Source organism: Nilaparvata lugens, chromosome 5, assembly GCF_014356525.2.
Source record: "Nilaparvata lugens isolate BPH chromosome 5, ASM1435652v1, whole genome shotgun sequence".
In the NCBI taxonomy this organism is placed as follows: domain Eukaryota; kingdom Metazoa; phylum Arthropoda; class Insecta; order Hemiptera; family Delphacidae; genus Nilaparvata; species Nilaparvata lugens.
The window spans coordinates 75,577,421-75,600,556 of NC_052508.1; the positions used below are offsets into that span (position 1 = coordinate 75,577,421).

Genomic DNA, 23,136 nt, shown 5'->3' on the forward strand with positions numbered 1-23,136 from the left:
CAATTAGAGTCAGTCGACTGAGCGCTCCCAGAGAGGAAACGCCCATATGCGCATCATGAGCGCTTGAATACTCATTGGAGTTTAGAGAACGCTGGCCGGTTCAAAACGGTAACATCGCCGCCGTTGTATCCCTGCCGCTGTATGCCTTCTCTGCTGCGCATGTCCATCCCAAGTAAGAAGTAATTTTGTACAGAGTATAGGCAGTTCAGACTGACTTCAAACTATAAAAAATCTGGTGTGGCGGACTCACACAACTTTCCTTGCCGTTATGAAAATTGATCACCTGACGCTAGTGTTCATGCGCATCTCAGGTCTACTATTCAAAGATCCGAGCCAGCTGGAGACACACGAGGTCTGCTATCTCTTCATAGTGAATGATTTAATAGAATCAACAGTTGCCAACAGTTTGTAATTGAATATAATCACGTTTTCTCGAATTTCGAGCTTATTTTCAATTCTAGGTAAAAATGTTATTGAACATAAATTGTAGAGATGTTCATGCTCAACCTTTTCCACTTGAAATTTGTTGTTTAAATTTTATCTAAAGCCTGATAATTGGGAATCTAAAATCAAACTTTGCATAGATTAGGCGGAGCTCCTGAAATTTTTACAGATATGGGACTTGTGGCAGTTGATAGAGATTATCAATGACAATTTTAGGTATAAATTTGATCAAAATCGATGTAGCCATTTTCGAGAAAATCGCAAAAACGCCTGTTTTTTGACAACATTTTAGCCGCCATCTTGAATTGCATTTGATCGAAATCGTGTCGGATCCTTATATTGTTTAAGTTCCAAATTTCAAGTCATTCCGTTATTTGGACCACTTTTTTGGACTCAGGGGACCTTGAAACGTATAGAAATTGGGGTACCCTAATTTTTTTTGTAAAACAATACTTTCCTTTCCTATGGTAATAGGGCAAGGAAAGTAAAAACTATTCTACTACATAATAAACATTTTTGTGGATTATTTATTCTATTCTGAAGCTTAACTTTTCTATTATAATTATTTTATGCTGTGACTGCTTGTGTTGTCTATGGAACTCGCGGACGTTTAGTCTTTGTGGAGGAATTCTGTAATATTGAGTTTTCCACTGTAAATGTTTCACTGTAAATACTTGAAGGAAAAAAATATTTGAAATTTGAAAATTAATGGGTTTCTCATGTTTATCAGTGAGTATCTCACCCAGGGTGGCAAATATTCCAACCTATTTCGAGCGATTGATGGATGTCTAATCGCATTAGCATGAAGAGCCTTTAAATTTATCAGAATAATTTACGCCCTCCACGATTGGGCCAAACTAGCGCGCTACCGGACTTGTATAATTTAACATAATTATCAGCAACATTGAAACTGGTTGCTTCAAGTTAGATAACCCACTTACTGGACAATGCTTAGGGACTATGTGTAACGCATAGCAATAACTGTTATCTCACCTGGAGAATCAAAATGAATAAGGGATCCTCCAAGGAATAACTTGATCGCTTCTTCTGTTTTTAGTATATGGGTTTGCAAAGACTGTAGTAGGATCTTTTCAGTTACTGGACAAGGGAATTGAATTGAATTGAATTTATTGCCAAAAATTACAAATACATATTTTTACAATACAATATAAATAACATTGATTGTAACTTAAGAGACGGTTTTCTATTGGAAAATGAAATTTATGAATTGCATGCTTGTTATATGTTTTGTGAAGTTGGTTTCAATTGAAGGAGAACTTGGTGAGTGATATCACAAAAATATTCAGTTTTCTATTCCATTTTATTATTTATTTAGTGTTTTATTCATTTAATATAATATTTATTTGTAAAGCTGCAGTTTGTCTGATGGAATTGAAATTTCAACATAATTTAATGTTGAATTTATTTATTCTATCACCTTACTAAAGTGAGGTCCACTTTAGAATGGCAGTGGAGAAAGATAGCGAACAACGTTGCCGATCCTCTGTCTTGTCAATGCCTTCTATGGAGGGTAACTGATACTGGTTTATTTATGTAATTTAATAATTCGTTTATTTCACTGCATTTTTACAATAATTGGTAATACAAATACATACATTAAACATAATGGTTGAACATTACAATTGGTAATACAAATACATACCTTAAGCATAATAATTGAACAAAGATAATAATATTAAGCATGTAACAGAAAAAACCACAGTGCATCCCTCTTTAGGCTAAACCTGTGTTGAGGGATGTCTCGCTCTCTAGTTGAGTCAACTTAATTATAATACAATAACAATTTTGAGGTATCAAACAATAAAGTAAATTTTATACAATAATCAGTGTGCTTTTCACAAGATGGGATTATGAATCTTTAACAATAAATTACATTTGGATGAAGACAGCAAAAAAATGTAAATAATATTACACCTCTACTATTAAACGTTTTTCTTCATAGAAGCGATTAAGTCTATTCTTAAACAAATTGTAACTGGGTGCATCTGATATATCTGATTGCAGTTTATTGAATAGTCGTGGTCCCTTAGAAAAAGCATGTAAGGAGGCCACTCTACTTCTTGTGAAGGGTTCTTTTAATTTATTAGCAAGATTTCGACGAGTGGAATATACATGTTCATCCATAACTGGAAACTCTGAACGTCTTAAATACACAAACTTCAAAAGATTTATTTCAAATAGGGTATCAACACTAAAAACGCCAAATTCTCTATACAATACTTCGGTTGGATATCTTATGGGTCTCTTTAAACATATTTTTATTATTCTTTTATAAAGAATTATGAGAGGTTGCAAAATTGAACTCCCACAACTTCCCCAGGATACAATACCATAGCAGATAATTGACTGTATCAGTGCCAAGAATACCATTCTTTATTTTTAGATAGAAAGGACATTCCTTAATTGAACGAATTTATAAATTAATTTTCTAAGTTTTGAACAGATGTATGAAATGTGCGAGCTCCACCGTAAATGTACATCCAATACTAAACCTAAATATTTTATTTCATTTTCTTTCTCTAATGTAGGACATCCACAGCAGTAGTATGGACTGGCACAATAATTTATATTATGTGTTACTAGTTTACAGTCAGTATTATCTGGAGGCAATCCAGTGGACGACAATGAAAAGGGAAGAAATCTAGTTTTTTGAATATTCAAATGTAGGAGACTATTCTTTAACCAGGACTTGATAACATCAAAGCATTTATTAGCTCTCTGGAAGGTGATTGGCCAAGTTTCCCCCCAAACTATAGCAACTGTGTCATCCGCAAAAGAGTACAAGGAGCAATTCCCTAGATTTATATTTAATAAATCATTTATGTATATTGAGAACAAAACTGGCCCAAGCACTGTTCCTTGTGGAACTCCAATATTCACATTTAATAGTCCACTTGTATTTTTATATTATATTAAAGCTTCATTCTCTTCAATGTTGTTTTCCATGACGAACTGCTTATTATTAAATCACTTTTTGCTATTAGAAATAACGACCAGCAGTCAGATATTTTACAATAAATGAATTACGGTAATCACTCACTGTGACAACGAGAACTTTCGGCAGGTTCGCCATCTTCTTGGTCACAACCAAGATATCTGATGACTGCTATCTGATAACTGACTGCTAGTAGTTTTTTCTAATAGCAAAAAGTGCTTCATTCTCGTTTAAAATAATTATATTTTATCAAACAAGAAATATTATTTTTCAATAATAATTTATTTCATAATGAAGATGAAATATTTTGTTAATTAATCAATAATTCTACATTGTTGGAAGACGATCTGGCAACAGAGCAAAGCAAGATAGAGATAGCACTATCCGTTTTGTTGAATGATAGGCAAGGATAGCAATACAATTGCTAATCAAACACTGTCATTATAACGAGGACCTCACTATAGAATAAGTTCTCACCTAAACAAGAAGGTGAACACTAATTCTATCATGTATTTTGAATAATGTATGACAATTGCTGATATAGAATGTATTGCTTGCTGTTTATGATAAATATAAATGAATAAATTTATATATTAGATGCTTACGTAGTCCATCGATTGAAACAATTATGTTTTTATTGAGCCAAATTGAAGCTGTGACAAGCCTTTCGTTTGATTCCCTATGTGGAATATTTTGTTTTTTTACCCTCTTGGCTTCTCTCTCAAAATATCTTCTGTTAAATAAGCTGCGCGTTTATAATAATAATAATATTTATTCATGCATGTACATTTTACATTAAATGTTTCGCATTTGTCAGTTACAATAAAATCATAAAATCTGTCAGGTCATCAAAATCTCCGTGAATATTTGAAGTCCAAAAAATAAAATGACATCATCTTAACTATTATAATATTTCACTAGGTTTATTTTTTTCTCACACTGTATATGAGAAAAACTCCAGTAAACTGTAGAAACATCTCTCTTGTAGCCAATTCCTTAGTAGTCTCTTAACATAGTGTTAATAACTTAATCCTTATAGATTCTATTAGATTGAGCATTACTCTATCACACACATGATGTGCATATATGTGTTTAATCTAATAGAATCTACAAGGACGGAAAAATAAACATTTTGTTAATAACTTTGGTGTAAACGCAGCTTAACAATTTCGATTTTTTGAACGAATAGTCTAGAGGTGGGATCTGCTTTGGTAATTCATGATGACCAGTATGTTTCCCTTCAGGAGTTTTTGCCATTATTGATTAAATTTTCCGTGATTAGAATTTTAAAAATTTAGTATCTCCGTTCTTCTTGGAAGATTCCAAATAAATAACAAACCATTAAATAAGAAAAAATGTTGATAATTTATAAAATGAGGTATAAAAGCAGCATGTCCAAATTTGGCTCAAAATTATACGCTATTCAGGTACTAAAGTATAGTAATTTCTACAGATAAACAACTAAATGAATAATATTAAAATAAATTAATGTTGATCATTTATGAAATGAGATATAAAAGCATGTCCATATTTGGCTCAATATTATACGCTATTCAGGTACTAATTTATAGAAATTTTTACAGATAAACAACTAAATAAATTAATGTCGATCATTTATAGAAGTAGATATAAAAGTATGTCCAAATTTGGCTCAATATTATACGCTATTCAGGTACTAATTCATACTAATTTTACAGATAAACAACTAAATAAATGAATAATTAAAATAAATAAATTAATGTTGATTATTTATAGAAGTAGATATAAAAGCATGTCCAAATTTGGCTCAATATTATACGCTATTCAGGTACCGTACTAAATTATATAATTTTCACAGATGAACAACTAAATAAATTAGGCTAAATAATTAATTTTGATCATTTATAGAATGAGGTATAAAAGCATGTCCAAATTCGGCTCAATATTATACGCTATTCAGGTACTAGATTATAGTAATTTTTACAGATGAACAACGACTAAATAAATGAAATAAATTGATGTTGATCATTTATAAAATGAGATATAGAAGCATGTCCAAATTCGTCTCAATACAGAGTGTTTGAAAAATAACTCCCTAGTTTTGATGTGTCATAGAATCTGTAAAAAGTGATATATACTATTCTAGTTTGTGATGTTTGATTCAGCAACTGTCCAAGTTTTGCCCCCCTGCAGTTGGCAGACCTGCTTGACCTTAAGACGGTGCCAGGGAACAGTTCCTTCAGTTGACACTCGCTTTTCGGGAAGGTGGATAGGGAGAGCTCGCCCAATTGCTTGGCGACCACGAAGCCCGGACTAAGCCCCTCTGGACTTTTTCTTTTGGGGACACATAAAAAATGTTGTGTACAGTGAAAAAATCCGAGACATAAACCATTTACGGGAAAGAATCGCCACGGCGGTTGGAGCAGTTAGTTACACCTGATATGTTGGTGAATACATGGCGAGAGCTTGAATATCATCTTGGCTTGTGCAGGGCAACAAATGAATCCCATGTTGAGGTGTAGGCTACTGATGTTGAGCAAAACTTGAAGATTCTCTCTTTCATTAAATGTACTTGTTGATCAAGTTTTCCATTTATTTACACATTAAATTTATACATAAAACTAGGGAGCTCTCTTTCAAATACTTTGTATTATACGCTATTCAGGTACAAAATTATTTAATTTTTTACAGATAAACAACGATATGCAGTTACTGAAGAAGTAGTAGATGAAGTGGAAGAAGATGATAAGAAAACAGATGATAAAAATAACGGCTATGAAGTTTATGAAGTGATTGACGAGGGAAGTGCTTCTAATTCTACGTCGACTCCGCCCCCTCCTCCTGCTTCAGCCAATGGTGGGCCTGCTGCCAATACATCGACCAATGGCAGTGATAGGATTAAATGGATGCTGCTGCCTGACGGGAAAGGAGATGTGGGTGTGGCCATCTTATCAGGACTGGGACCGAAAAACACAAACTATGCTGAAAATGTGGATTTCTATCTTTATTCGAGGTAAATGATCAAAATCAAGACATTGAATGAAAAAGACTGAGAAATTGTCAAAAAACCACAGATTTATTGATACTTAGAAACAGTTCATCAGAGATTGACAATGGTGTAATAACCGAAACCGGTCTTTCTAAGTATCAATAAATCTGTGGTTTTTGACAATTTCTTAGTCTTTTTCATTCAATATGAATAATTACCACAATATCAACTTCTCAACTACACAAAAAGTGAAAATCAAGACAGATTATTGTCTTCAAATATAGTTGCTGGTAGAAAAACCAAACTAGAATTAAAACCTGGACATACAGCGACTCTCTCTTCCATATCGACGTATGAATCTCGGGTTTTCTGCTCAAACTACTGTTTGCAAGGTCAATTCTTTTAGGTACATTTGTTAAAAGTGGACTCGCTTACAGTTTTTGCTTATTTTTTCTCTTCTTTCCTACTTTCTTCTCCAAAACTTCCCTTTTCTTCTCCTCTTCTCCCTTCATTCCTTACTTTTATACCCTCTACCTGTCTTTCACATGGAAAACCATAGATGGCTAAGTATTTTTCCTCCTTTCTTTCTATATTCAGCACACCCCGCCATGAAGCCTGTTTTTGTATTTTATTAGAAATTTATTTTTTATTGTGACTTTTTGTGTTTTGATTTCTTGCATGTATATTGTATTGTATTGGTGAGATGTTGTGACAATAAAACATAATAAAACATTGGGTTGTTGTCAAAAATATATCTTATTTATTCCTGACGGCACTTTGCCATGGAGATATGCCGACAATTAAATATACAATAATATTATGTAATGATTTCTTTGAAATGTTCAATAAAGGCCTTTATTTATTTTATTTTCATTTTTATATCTTATTTATTGTAAAAATCAAAAACATGTTTCAACACCAATGGTTTCATCTTCAGTGTCATTCACAGGGTTCAGTGTCTTTATTCTTCATTGGTGTTGAGACATGTTTTTGATTTTTACAATAAATAAGTGATAATTTTGACAACAATCCAGTGTTTTCATTACAGCTAATTGTCAAAAAAATGACAAATAATAGCCTATGTTCAATATTATAGAAAATTATTAGCACCCTTGTTATACTTGTTTTGAATTACTTAAATTTTTTTTTCCTTTTTGTGTAGTTGAGAAGTTTATCAGAGATTGACAATGGTGTAATAACCGAAACCGGTCTTTCTAATTATCAATAAATCAGTGGTTTTTTGACAATTTCTTAGTCTTTTTCATTCAATACTTAAATATTCAAATAAAGACCTTAGTGCATTAAACCTTCTCTAGAACATGGTACGCCATAGTGGAGTAGGTCAATTACCACACAGAAAACACTTAACATGTAGAAGACACATTATAAAAATTTTTTTAAACTAACTAACTATTGTATGTAATTGTAAACTATCTCATATTTTCTGTAATTGATGTTGTAGTTTAAGTTTTTTTCGGGAATGAACATTTATTTGACTTTTTTCAAGTTATTGAAGAATTCAATACCCTGAACAATTAAGTGTAGATGTATTTTTGAACTGAATTGGAGGTGTAGGGAATGATTGGATATTATTGTTATTCATTTTTATACTAGTAGTTCTGTGAAAAGTAGACCTCACGCAGTATTCTCATCCACAAGTACCTGATTGAAACTATAGACCTTATGGAAACACAGCAATAGACTGGCTTCTCCACACATCTGTGTAATCACTTGTCAGCTGATTTATGATGAATAATTCTGTAGTCTGATTTTTACTCTAATATTAGCGTATGAAGGAGGCTCCTTTTTCCTTTTATATTATCCTTGAAATGCAAAATTTCCAAAAACCTTGTATATACGTCGACGCGCAATTAAAAAATCTGGTGTGGCGCACTCACACAACTTTCCTTGCCGTTATGAAAATTGATCACCTGACGTTAGTGTTCCCGCGGATCTCAAAGCTACTATTCAAAGATTTGAGTCAGCTGGTGACAGGACAGTAACGCTGGAGACACACATGAGGTCTGCTATCTCTTCATAGTGAATGATTTAATAGAATCAGCAATAATTTGCAATTGAATAATAATATTTTCTCGAATTTAAAGCTTATTTTCAATTTTAGGTGAAAATGTGACTGATATTGTAGAGATTTTCATGCTTAATCTACTTCACTTGATTTTTTTTTGTTCAAATTGTATCTGAAGCCTGATAATTGGGAATCTAAAATGTAACTTTGCATTGATGGGGCGGAGCTCCTGAAATTTTTACAGATATGGGACTTGTGGCAGTTGATAGAGCTTATCGATGTCTATTTTAGGTATGAATTTGATCAAAATCGTTGGAGCCGTTTCTGAGAAAATCACGAACAACCCTGTTTTTGATAAAATTTTCGCCATTTTAGCCGCCATCTTCAATTGCATTTGATCGAAATTGTTCGTATTGGATCCTTATAGTGAAAGGACCTTAAGTTCCAAATTTCAAGTCATTCCGTTAATTGGGAGATAAGATATCGTGTACACAGACGCACATACACTCATACACACACACACACACACACACACACACACACACACACACACACACACACACACACCACACACACACACACACCACACACACACACCACACACACACACACCACACACACACACACACACACACACACCACACACACACACCACACACACACACACACACACACACACACACACACACCACACACACACACCACACACACACACACACACACACACACACACCACACACACACACACACACACACACACACACAACACACACACACACACACACCACACACACACACATACATACATACATACAGACCAATACCCAAAAACCACTTTTTTGGACTCAGGGGACCTTGAAACGTATAGAAGTTTAGGAATTGAGGTACCTTAATTTTTTTCGGAAAGCAATACTTTCCTTACCTATGGTACCGTAATAGGGCAAGGAAAGTAAAAAAGGAACATACCAAATTTCATGAAAATTTATTACCGCGTTTCGCCGTAAATGCGCAACATATAAACATATAAACATTTAAACATTAAGAGAAATGCCAAACCGTCGACTTGAATCTTAGACCTCACTTAGCTCGGTCAATTACTTTATAAATTACTTATCATATCTATATCTAGGATATCCGATATCAGATGTTAGAGATAGAAGACTTTAGAATGATTGTCTTTCTTGTTAGGGCTACTCTTGAATATAAACAAAAATAAAAACCCAAGTACCCTTTTTTCATAAATTATTGTTCACTTACTTCTCAATTACTACTCACTCTTCAAGTATTCACTAGAAATGGCATTAAAGCCGAAACATGTTGTAAATAAACAATTTAAAAAAAAAGGGTACTCAATTTTTTATTGTTATTTATAGAGACTTTATAATTCTGGACTTCAAGATTTTAATGAAGACTTTTGTTCATTCGACTTTTCTCAAGTTATCGGAAGATTCTATTCGCTGAAATTGAGTGCAGGTGTATTTTTGAACTGAATGGGTGGTAAGACTTAAATATAAGTGAGGGAATTATTAAAAACAATATAAAAACATGACGTTTTTTGAAAAAAAAAAAACTTGTAAATGGCCAAAGGGGGAAACTAGTTGTCTGTGATGTTTCAAAGTTTAAAATGTTTTGAAAAAAGGGTAGGCCTATACTGGATATTTTCATATTGTTGTTAATAATAATTACCGGTATTCTAATAAAGTAACCCATGTAAGTGGAGTGATTTTAAGTGAGTGAATATTATTGTTATAGTAGGTCTATTCATTTCTCATTTTATATAATATTATAGAGAAACATTAGCATAAGCAGATATCCCATAGTGTATAGGGCGTTTATGTCGCATTTTTTACTGGTATCTCAAGCCGATAGTTCATGTAAATCTCTCCCGTGAAGCTGTGTGACACTGGTAGTCTCTCATATTGTGCCGTTCATACACTCTCACCCCAACAAAACAGTAAAATTCGACAATAATCAACAGTAATCGGCTTGAGATAACAGTAAAAGTTGCGACATAAACGCCCTATACCATATGGGATATCTACTTACGCTATTGTTTCTCTATGATAATATTTAGTTGATAGTATTCAAGTATCAACTCTTTAATATGGAAGAAGAAAAATATTTTGTTAAATATGTTTTTATTTTTCAGACACAATCCAACCAGAGCCGAGAAAAGAACGATGAACGCCTCCTGTCTGCCAGTGTTCAAGTACTTCAAGGCAGGCAGACCTTCCAAGATGTTGATTCATGGCTTCGGAGACAGTGTGCAAGACTCCATCATGTATCCGATACTCAGAGATGGTCAGAAATACACTATTATTATGGGAATACACTATTATAATATCGGGTGATTCAAAAAGAATGACCCAATTTTGAACAGTTATATTTATATTATGGAAATACACAATTAATACCGAGTGTTTCAAAAATAATGACCCAATTTTGAACAGTTATATTTATATAATGGAAATACACAATTAATACAGAGTGTTTCAAAAGTAATGACCCAATTTTGAACAGTTATATTTACATTATGGAAATACACAATTAATACCGAGTGTTTCAAAAATAATGACCCAATTTTGAACAGTTATATTTATTTTTAAAAAATGGTGTACATAAACCAATTTTACATCAAATTACTCACAGAAGTATCAAGTTTATGATAATGTGTAAGTGTTCTAAGTGTTTTAAGGTTGAGTGGTAGAAAGGACTTTCTAGTCCTAACTCCGCCTAATAAAGAGTATTTTCATTTCATTTTTCATTTCATTCCATTTCATTTTTCATTTCATTTCTATGTGCCCTCGTTTTGAGGCTCGGATGACATCTAGACTGTAGCCAAATTCATCCCAGACTGTTCGCAATAAGATGTCTTCTCGGACTGTAACTACCGCATCAGTTATCCTGATTTTTAGCTCCTCAGTTTAAAATTGATTGTTTTATTCTAATGTATATTCTCAGATTGTGATTTGGTGTAGAAAATTGAAATTGACATAGGTAACCTATGTATAATATTTGGACAATTTTAAACTAAATTAGGATATTGAAAAAGTTTTGGGCAATAGCCTGTTTTTTCTTTTTCGATCATTGTATTGTTTATTCTAACCTAATAAATAAATAAATATATAATATAAAATATATAAATAAATAAATATAACTGACACAGTTTTGGGCTTTAAGCCTGTTGTACCTTTCCCAATCATTCGTAGATTGAATGATTTTGTAACTATAAATGTATAAATAGATAAATTTAAATAAATATCAAGTGCTAAGGCAGGAGCAACGTTAAAGATCGTGTTTATGTTCCTCCCTTAGCACTTTATATTGAGGAGCTAGAAACCTACTTACTGTGGATATACATGTGTACAGCTCCCTACGCCTCCTAAGGAGAGAGGTTCATATGCCTACCAGGAGACGAGGGAACATTGACCTGCCCTACTCTATAAGTGTTTGATTAGCAATGGTATTGCTATCCTTGTCTATCATTCAACAAAGCGGATAGCACTATCTTTTTCTCGTTTTTTTCTGTTGCCAGATCGTCTTTTAACAATATAGAATTAATTATTCAATAACAAAATATTTCATCCCAATCATGAAAATGCATTATGTAATTATTGAAAAATATGATTTCTTGCTTAATAAAATATAATTGATTATTTTAAACGAGAATGAACAGTTAATATTACATCAATAAACCTGTATCAGCTACCGTCTATAGAAGGCATTGACAAGACAGATGAGGATCGGCAACGTTGTTCTTCTCATTATTTAATATTTTCTCGGTTCAATTTTGTCATATCCAAATTAAAACATCTAAACATTCATCCAGTTTTATTTAACGTTGTTCTCCTATCTTTCTCCAATGCCATTATAACGTCTACGCCATTATACGTATTGCTATCCTTGTCTATCATTCAACAAAGTGGATAGCAATATTTTTTTCTCGATTTGTTCTGTTGTCAGATCGTCTTTTAACAATGTAGAAATAATAATGAATTAACAAAATGTTTCATCTTAATTATGAGAATTCATTATGGAATTATTGAAAAATGTAATTTCTTGCTTGACTATTTTGAACGAGAATGAACAGTTAATATTAAATCAATAAACCTGTATTAGCTACCGTCTATAGAAGGCATTGACAAGACAGATGAGGATCGGCAACGTTGTTCTTCTATCTTTCTCCACTGCCAATATAACATGGACCTCACTATACTTCCTTATCTTATGATGTGCACGACTTTTCGATCACTCTGTACTAGTGGTACTGTAAACAGTAGACCTCACGCAGTATTCTAATCCACAATATCTGATTAGAAATATAAATCTTATGGAAATACAGCAATAGACTGGCTTCTCCACACATCTGTGTAATCACTTGTCAGCTGATTTATGATGAATAATTCTATAGTCTGATTTTTACTCTAATATTGGCGTATGAAGGAGGCTCTTTTTTCCTTTTATATTATCCTTGAAATGCAAAATTTCCAAAAACCTTGTATATACGTTGACGCGCAATTGAAAAAGGAACATACCTGTCAAATTTCATGAAAATCTATTACCGCGTTTCGCCGTAAATGCGCAACATATAAACATTTAAACATTGAGAGAAATGCCAAACCGTCGACTTGAATCTTAGACCTCACTTCGCTCGGTCAATTATCTCTTCTATACAGCATTAAATATATTATCTCTCCCGGTCGTATGTTGATGGGAAGGATATTATTTTATATCCTTCTTAGAGAATCGATAATTATTTGTTGAAACACCACCGATTTATGAAGTTACATTGCAATATTATATTATCATTAATCTAATTGCATTCAATCTTTATTCTCATTGATTAATTTTTTATACTTTGTAAAATTCGTTGAATAATTAGCATTACCGTCATTTAATTGAGCGAACAAAGTGAGGTCTAAGATTCAAGTCGACGGCTTGGCATTTCTCTTAATGTTTAAATGTTTATATGTTGCGCATTTACGGCGAAACGCGGTAATAGATTTTCATGAAATTTGACAGGCATGTTCCTTTTTTAATTGCACGTCGACGTATATACAAGGCTTTTGGAAATTTTGCATTTCAAGGATAATATAAAAGGAAAAAGGAGCCTCCTTCATACTCAAATATTGGAGTAGAAATCAGACTATACAATTATCCATCATGAATCAGCTGACAAGTGATTACACAGATGTGTGGAGAAGCCAGTCTATTGCTGTATTTCCATAAGGTCTATAGTTTCAATCAGGTACTTGTCGATGAGAATACTGCGTGAGGTCTACTGTTCACAGAACTACTAGTCACTTGTTGAAACACCACCGATTTATGAAGTTACATCACAATATTATATTATCATTAATATAATTGCATTCAATCTTTATTCTCATTAATTCATTTTTTATACTTTGTAAAATTCGTTGAATAATTAGCATTACCCAATCATATGACAAGGAAAGTACTTGATATGGTGATACAGCCGAGGGGCAGAGGAGAGATTTCGAGGAGAGCTGACCCCAAATAATGGGAAAAAGGCAAGGAGGAAGAAGAAGAATTAGTATTACCGTCATTTGATGTAAATTAGTGTATAAGCCAGTAAATATTGTAACATACATAAATAAATAAATCTAATCTAATCTAATCCAATCTTATCTTATCTAATCTACAGCATTCCTGACGAAAGGTGACTACAACATATTTCTGTTGGACTGGTCGGATTTGGCGGCGACACCCTGGTACAACAGGGCGATGCGAAACACTGAGACAGTGGCACGACAGGCGGCCGGCCTCATAGACCACCTGTGCAGGTCTACCGGAGCTGAAGCCTCCAGCTTCCACCTGGTTGGCTTCAGTCTGGGGTCGCACATTGCCGGCATGATCGGCCAGTTTGTCAAGACCGGCAAAATCAAACGGATCACCGGTGAGACAAAAAATAATGAATTATTCAATTTATTCGAGATCAAAAAATCAAAATAAAAAAAATCAAAATAATTTATTTGCCAATTATAAAGATAACAATATTGAATAAAACAAATACTTCATACTTATACAGAATAAAAATAAAATTTTTAACTTAAAACTTAATTGGCGTTGCCAGCAAAACCTAAGTCTGTGTGCTAGCAACGAGTACCAAAAGATTTCATTTAATTTAACATAAACATAAAAGATGATTAAACATTTTATTTGAATGGTAGTAATAATAAATAAATAAGTTAAATAATAATAATTGTAGTAATATAATATCTGAAAAAAATATAAATTGATGAAAATAATATCAAAGAAAAACGTTTTTTTTTTAATAAAGTAGATCCTAACTGTACATGAGGCGAAAAACATTGTTACTTCTGATCCATCTCTCTATATTTTTAATGGCTGATTTATTAAATCTATCTGAGATTAATTGGTCTGGCAAAATATTCATCAATCTATTACTCATGTATATGAACTGCCTGCGGCATACTGTTGAATTTGTTCTAGGAATGCGGTAATGAGATGATGAACGGAAATTATACGACGGAATGTTAGTTTCAAAGAGATTTTTATACTTATGAACGGCTAGAATTAAGTTTTTCACGTAAAGTTGTCTCACTGTTAGAACTGGGAACTCTGCAAAAAGGCTATGGCTGGGATATCGTCTTGTTCTTCCAAGTGCAGCTTTTAAAATATATCTTTGAATTACGGAAATTTTATTAAAATGGATGTCCAATGCTCCACCCCATACCCTAATACCATATTGCAATATGGACTGGGCATATGCTGAATAAGCCATCTTTATTATAGTTGGGTCATTGAGCTCATTCAATCTATGGAATTTGTGTATTATGTGTTTTATTTTCTTACACATGTTATTTATATGTGCATTCCATTTAAGATGAGAGTCTACAAAGACTCCTTTGAAATCTCCAAAGATTGATTTGATTAGTTTCATGTCATCATTAAATTTTCAATTATTTATTTTTGATAATAATGTTATATATTCTTTTTTGATATTAAAAGAAAATAAATTATTCATTTATTTATTAAAAAACAAGGAAGACTACAGGCATTAAGCCCAAAACAGTCTTCACTACAATTTACCATCTTTTTAAGCAAGTTACTAAGAAAAGATAAGAAATAAAGTACATGCAATTCACAAAATGTATGGGAATATTAACAAGTAATATCGGGGACCGAGCTTCGCTCTGGAGTACAAAAGCTTAAAAAATGTATTACGGAAGAAGAAATTATAATAACATTCATACAGAAATTCTCTATCTAATAACAGTAAATTGAGATTAATTCCCAGAGGAATGCAAAAATTTCCCTCACAAAGGCCCAGTTGCACAAAAGCCGGTTAAATTTTAATCCTGATTAAATTCACGTGAACCAAATCAGAAAAGACCATTTCAAAAAGATGGATCTACTGGAATTAATCAGGATTGAAAATAACCCGGCACTAAGTACCTGATTGAATGATTACAAAAGTTCAACAGCTGAGTCATAATTTTGACACAGTCCCACACACATGAACTCGCTCACTCACTTCCATCACCAACAGACGAAGAAGAAAAACAGCTTAAATAGTAGAGGTGAACTAAATCTCCGTACAGTTCAGAGGAAAGCTTTAACTCTGTTGTCGCGTGTGAGCATTTTTTTGCAAGCATATTTTTAACTCCTTTGTATGTTCTGATTCTTCTCTTTCATAATTACTTTTTTTGAGTACTGTACTCAATATGTTTGACGTGTCATATACTACCAAGCTTTCCTTGATTTTTGTAGTGTTTTATGACAAAAATTAAACTAAACTGAATACGATCCAAGCATTATTACTTAATTGAAGTCACTGCAAGATCAAAGATATTGTAAAAATAATATGTGAATGTTATACCAAGCTGGTTATACAAAAATAATAATCTTTTCCTTTTAAAATAAAGATATCGGGGCACCGAGCTTCGCTCGCTATTTATTTATTGACTTTTGATAAACCGAACACAATTCTTTAAAATGATTGGGGAAGTACTAACAGGCACAGCCCAAAACTGTTTCTTTCCCGAATTTTGATTTATACACTATAAATAGTCCAGAAAGTAGGTTAATGTTCCATACACTTGAATTCAGGTTCAATTTTCTGTTCAAACATTTGAAAACAAAAAAATCATAATCTAGATTATATACAAACCAAATTGAATAACAAAATAACACTCTCTAATCACTTGAAATTGTCAAATAATGATCAACTTTTAAAATTATGATATACTCTAGTTTAGGAGGATTGTCATGTCATGTCAACAAATCAGATTATGTTGATCAAATCGATTAAATTGTCTAGCTAGATAAAATTTCTCGCTGATTGATTATGATTACACAGCTGGAAATAATTCTGTCTCTCTCCCACACAGGCACACGCATCTTCTGTTATCAAGAGACGACGAAATTGTCATCTGTCTTCCAAGGATGAATTATCCTTTTAATGTCGTTCAACGAGTTTTCCAAAGAATGAGACCTAGTGCAATCAAATCTTTATATCATAAACCTACTATGTTCCAAATTTCGTGAAAATCGTTAGAGCCGTTTTCGAGATCCGTGAAACATAAATAACCAGATATAAAAATAGCCAGAAATGAAAATAACCAGATATATAAATACAGAAATTGCTCGCTTAATATAATAGGATAATAAGAGTCTTTATCATTTATACCATGTGCTACTGTGAGAAGATAATTGATGAAAGCAGAGAAAAATGTAGTAATGATAAATATATAAAGTAAAACAGTTAAGGAATCTATACTGTAGCTTTGATTTACTCTATTAAACTAATAAGAATTGCTGAGAACATCATATTAATTGAGTAGAAGGAATTATATACTACTGCTTTTTAAAACGTTGTAAATCAGTATTCTAAATCAGAGATTCTAAGGATTCGTAGACCCACATTTTCATTATTTATCTGATCCTTGGGGAGGGGCCTAGGCCCCCCAAATGGCGCCCCTGATTATAAACGTTTGAACAAGAATACTGTAGCCTGTTTTATTGAATACCGTATACTCATTTTGTATTTATTTATTTATTCATATGCAAATACAATTCAGGTAAAAACAATAGGCATTTGCCCAAAACTGCTTCAAACCTTAATTTGGAATACACAGTCTAAAGGTTATGCTCCTTACGTAACTTGAATGATAATTCGTACACAATTATGTATTGTGTATTTTGCAGCTCTTGATCCGGCCCAAGTGCTATTTACCGGCGTGGAGAAAAGCAGGAGATTGGACGAGACTGACGCTCATTTAGTCGAAGTGGTGCATACCTCAGGAGGATATCTCGGCTTCCAGGATCCAATAGGACATAGGGATATATTTCCCAACGGAGGTTCCTGGCCACAGCCTGGCTGTTTCCTAGATTATGCTGGTATGTTTTATTTAATCTTAAATTTCTAGCAAAAACGGTCTTAAATATATTTGAGGTTTAAAGTATTTTAATTTGGAAAATTTATCGGTATAAACTTAAGGTTTAAAGTATTTTAATTTGGAAAATTTATCGGTATAGTGAGGTCCACGTTATAATGGCAGTGTTTGATCAGCAATGATATTCATATCCTTGTCTATCATTCAACAAAAGTGGATAGCGCTATCTCTTTCTTGCTCTGCTCTGTTGCCAGATCGTCTTTTAACCATATATTAATAATTAATTAACAAAATATTCCATCTTAATATCATGAAAAATATAATTTCTTGCTTAATAAAATACAGTTGATTATTTTGAACTTCTGACTTTATTGGTTTATTGGTTTATTATTATACTGTCATGGATAGTGACAAGCACCATATGGACAATAGTCATACAATAAAGAGAAAACAACATATTGACACAAAACACAACAATTTTGTACATAATAAAACAATTTCGTACATCATAACACAAATAACAAAACAACAAATAACCTATATCTAAGACCATACAACATTTATAACTAATGCAACGTATTCAATGGTCGAAGATACTTCGCCACTCATAAAAACATTTCTCTAATAGCCAACATTTTAGATTAGTCTTAAAAGAGTTTAGGGTTTGGGCAGCTTTAATATTCTGGGGTAAACAGTTGAACACTTTTTTGCCAATGTAATTTGGGTTGTGCTCATAAAACCCTGTCCTATGCTGTTCAACTCTGACTAAGCCCCTGTATCTTGTATTGTGTTGATGAACATCCACACCTGTCAGCCAATCATCCTTCATTTTATAAGCAAAGATTGCCAGATGGTACAAATAGAGACTAGGAAGACTTGGAGGGATATATATGCGGTTTGGAGAAAAGTAGGGATACAGTGGCGGCGATGTTGCCGTGCTAAACTGGACAGTGCGATGAAGATTATTTAGAGTGAGCGTTCAACTGCATATGATACACATACGTAGTTTCCTCTCTGAAAGCACTGAGTCGAGTGAGTCTAATGGACAAATTGGCAACTGCGCTTTTTTCTATGACTCTATTCATCACTCGGCTGATCTCCCTCCATTTCTCTGCTCCGGTTATTCCTTCAAGTCGGAAGTTATTCTTATTCTGTATGGACTATAATTATTATATACATCTACATAGTTAAAAATCGATCTAGCAACGTTGTGGAGCTAGAAATAGTATAACCGTATCTAAATTTGGGGGAGGAATAGCACAAGGTTACCTTATTATTTTTTCTCTCCCTATCATTTTGATGATGTACTTGTTTTATGAATGAATATATAAAGAGAAATGTAACTTTATCTGCTTTTTCGAATGATAGACAAGGATATACCGGTAGTAACATCTCTGCATGGTTATTATAATAGTGCCTTAGACCTCAATATAGATAAGGTGACGACTAAAATCTAAATGGATCCAGTGATACTCTACGCTGTACGGGCTCTTTCTAGTTATTATGAAGATATTCCTTTTATTCTTTATCAATTCATTAAGAAAGTACATCATCAAAACGATAGGGAGAGAAAAAATAAGGTAACCTTGTGCTATTCCTCTCCCAAATTTAGATATAAGGTTACAACATAGTCCGAAATAGGTCAAGTCTTGTAGTTGTTCACTTTACAAAATTTTCAGTCCTTAATTTATTTATTTTCACAAGATAGATTTTTAATTTGTTTTTGAAATTTAGATATAAGGTTACTACATAGTCCGAAATAGGTCAAGTCTTATCGTTTTTTTTCAGTCCTTAATTTATTTTCACAAAATAGATTTTTAATTTGTTTTTGGAATTGCTATTCCTCGTTTCTCACTTTCAAAAACTGCTCTCTAATAATATATGTTCCATTCCAGCTGTTTGCAGTCACAGAAGAGCCTACTATTATTACGGCGAAGCCGTGAGGAACAAGAGAGGATTCCGAGCGATTCCTTGCAGCAACTGGCCTGACTACATGGCCGGATCGTGTAAAAATAACATTGAAAACTCGTTTGAATTGGCAAATGATCACAATACAAAAAAGTGAGTTGAGTCTATTTTATTCAAATGATTGTACATTCATTGAATAATTCGAATACCGTACTGTGGGGAGTGCATTCTTACAAGATGTTAAACTATTATTTATTGGTTTGATTGATTCTTTATTGATTCATAAAATAAGTACATAATCAAAAATGATAGGGAGAGAAAAAATAAGGTAACCTTGTGCTATTCCTCTCCCAAATTTAGATAAGGTTACACATAGTCCGAAATAGGTTAAGTCTTGTAGTTGACCAGTTTCCCAAAATTTTAGTCCTTGATTATTTTCTCAATTGAATGAATGAATGAATTTTATTTGCCAAGAACAAAATACAAAAAAGCTTTACTATTGATTAAACATTTCTGATACTGTTTATTGGGCGAGATAAAGTGATACTCATACATAATGGGAACAAAAGAATATTGTTTTTATCACTATTTTTATTTAAAAAATCTGGTGTGGTACACTCACACAACTTTCCTCGCTCATATTAATTGAAACTACGATCAGACTTCTGTATATGCGTATAATATAATTGATTTCAGAGTACTTTTTCCTTTGTGTAAATTGTGAAACTCGATGATTTTTTTTAGTCCTTATTGTTTAAAGTCGTCAAAACAGCTGTTCTACAGATGAAATATCTCGACTATGTGTTCTTTTTATGAACTGCGCTACCTACCTACCTACCTCATGCACGAGAAGGAGGTTACTAAGTCCATTTATCAAGGATGGGGTGGACCCCCCATTAGTTTCCCAGAAAGGAGACTCATGGCCAGTTGATAGAGCTGATAAATAACTATACAGGGTATGAATTTGAAAAAAAAATCGGTCAAGTTATTTTTGAGAAAATCGTGAAAAACATGGTTTTTATAGTAATTATCCGCCATTTTTCTCAAGAATATTACGAAGCTCCTGCAATTTTCTCAGAAATGAGACTCATGTCAGTTGATAGGGCTTATAAATAGCTATCCATGGTATAAATTTGAAGGAAATCGCTAGAGCCGTTTTTGAGAAAACCGTGAATAACATGGTATTTTAGTGATTATCCGCCATTTTTCACAAGCTCAATACGGAGCTCCTGAAATTTTCCCAGAAATGAGACTCATGTCAGTTGATAGGGCTTATGAATAGCTATCCATGATATAAATTTGAAGAAAATCGTTAGAGCCGTTTTCGAGAAAACCGTGAAAAACTTGGTTTTTTAGTAATTATCCTCCATTTTTTCCGCCATCTTGAATTCAATCTTATTGAATTCCTTATTGTCGGATCTTCATGGTATAAGGACCTTAAGTTTAAAATTTCAAGTCAATCGGTTGATTAGGAATGGAGTTATCGTGTTCACAGCCATACACACATACACACACACACACCACACACACACACACCACACACACACACACACACACACACACCACACACACACACACACACACACACACACACACACACACACACACACCACACACACACACACACACGCACACGCACACACACACACACACACACACACACACACACACACACACACACACACACACACACACACCACACACACACACACACACACACACACACACACACACACACACACACACAGACCAACACCCATCAAAAATCATGTTTTTGGACTCAGCGGACCTTGAAACGTACAGAAGACTTGAAATTAGAATACCGGTACCTTAATTTTTTTGGAAAGCAATACTTTCCTTACCTATGGTAATATGGCAAGGAAAGTAAAAATTACATACTTGTTTCAGATCTTCCAGCAAAGACCAACTAAACAAATCTTCTATCATGTTTCAGATACAGAGGAAAGTATTTCTTGAACACCAACAGTGATGAGCCTTTTGGGATAATTGATAAACCAGTCAGGGAGACCAACACCAACGATTATGACTATTTTGGAATTTTGTTTGATGAATTCCAGAACTACGTTTGATTTCTTAGACCATTTAAACCCAGTTTGTAGGACACTAAGGTCCGTTTGCACAGTAAGTGCCGGTTGCACAACAGCCGGTTAAATTTCAACCGTGATTAATTCCACGAGAACCAATCAGAGAAGCAGTCTTTTCATAAACGCCTTCTCTGATTGGTTCTCATGAAAATTAATCACGGTTAAAATTTAACCGGCTGTTGTGCAACCGGGCCTAACAGTTTAAACTAAATCTCATTTTAAACTGGATTAAACCGTATCAAGTCTAGTTTGTTATAATGTGTTTCATTTTGAGTTCAAGCCATCAGCTGATTAAATCGAGTTTAAGCTCTGACTGTACAAACGGCCCTTGATTGACGATTAAGCCTGAACCTATAAAGTGAGGTCCACGTTATAATGGCAGTGTTTGTTCAGCAATGGCATTGCTATCCTTGTCTATCATTCAACAAATCGGATAGCACTATCTCTTTCTCGCTTTGCTCTGTTGCCAGATCGTCTTTCAACAATGTAGAATTATTAATTAATCAACAAAATATTTCATCTTAATTTTGAAAATTCATTTTGAAATTATTGAAAAGTATAATTTCTTGCTTAATAGAATATAATTGATCATTTTAAACGAGAATGAACAGTTAATATTACAGCAATAAACCCGTATCAGCTACCGTCTATAGAAAGCATTGACAAGACAGAGAGTTCGGCAACGTTGTTCTCCTATCTTTCTTCCCTGCCATTATAACGTGGACCTCACTATATTAATAGAATATAATTGATCACGAGAATGAACACTTAATATTTCATCAATAAACTGTATCAGCTAAAGTCTATAGAAAGCATTGACAAGACAGAGTTTGGGCAACGGTATATTACATCAATAAACCTGTATCAGCTACCGTCTGTAGAAGAAGGCATATTGACAAGACAGAGGATCGGCAACGTTGATCTGCTATATTTTTCCACTGCCATTATAACGTGGACCTCACTATAGATTCAATACACAGAATGTTCGGAGAATTTCTGTGCACTTGAATTGTGGGAATGAATTACGGTACCTACTTGGAGTACAGTGTCTTTCCGAACACTCTATATATTTCATGGTTTTTTTGTGTAGTTGAGAAGTTGATATTGTGGTAATTATTCATATTAAATAAAATTAAACCATATTAAATAAATATAATTTCTGACAATTTCTTAGTATTTTCATTTAAGATTTCATAGTTCATCAAAATCAAAGCGTGTCCAAAAATCGAGCTTCAGATTGTTAGTGTATTGATTCCTCTATTGCCTGGAATAAAAATACTGCAAATTAATAAGTTGGGAAATAAATAATATAATTTTATTGTGCTAAATTTGGATCACAGAAGCAGGTT

At 33.3% G+C, this 23,136-nt stretch overlaps 1 protein-coding gene across 1 annotated transcript in view; it reads left to right on the forward strand.

The window, feature by feature from the left end:
• Nucleotides 1-1,574: 1,574 nt before the first annotated feature.
• Nucleotides 1,575-23,136, forward strand: part of LOC111057670 — a 61,479-nt gene continuing 39,917 nt past the window's right edge. The window contains exons 1-7 of the mRNA XM_039429613.1: nucleotides 1,575-1,725; nucleotides 6,071-6,392; nucleotides 10,544-10,695; nucleotides 14,060-14,311; nucleotides 17,587-17,778; nucleotides 19,670-19,835; nucleotides 21,637-21,766. Of these exons, the coding sequence (XP_039285547.1) occupies nucleotides 1,659-1,725; nucleotides 6,071-6,392; nucleotides 10,544-10,695; nucleotides 14,060-14,311; nucleotides 17,587-17,778; nucleotides 19,670-19,835; nucleotides 21,637-21,766 (1,281 nt within the window). The 5' untranslated portion in view covers nucleotides 1,575-1,658. The remainder of the gene's footprint in view (nucleotides 1,726-6,070; nucleotides 6,393-10,543; nucleotides 10,696-14,059; nucleotides 14,312-17,586; nucleotides 17,779-19,669; nucleotides 19,836-21,636; nucleotides 21,767-23,136) is intronic.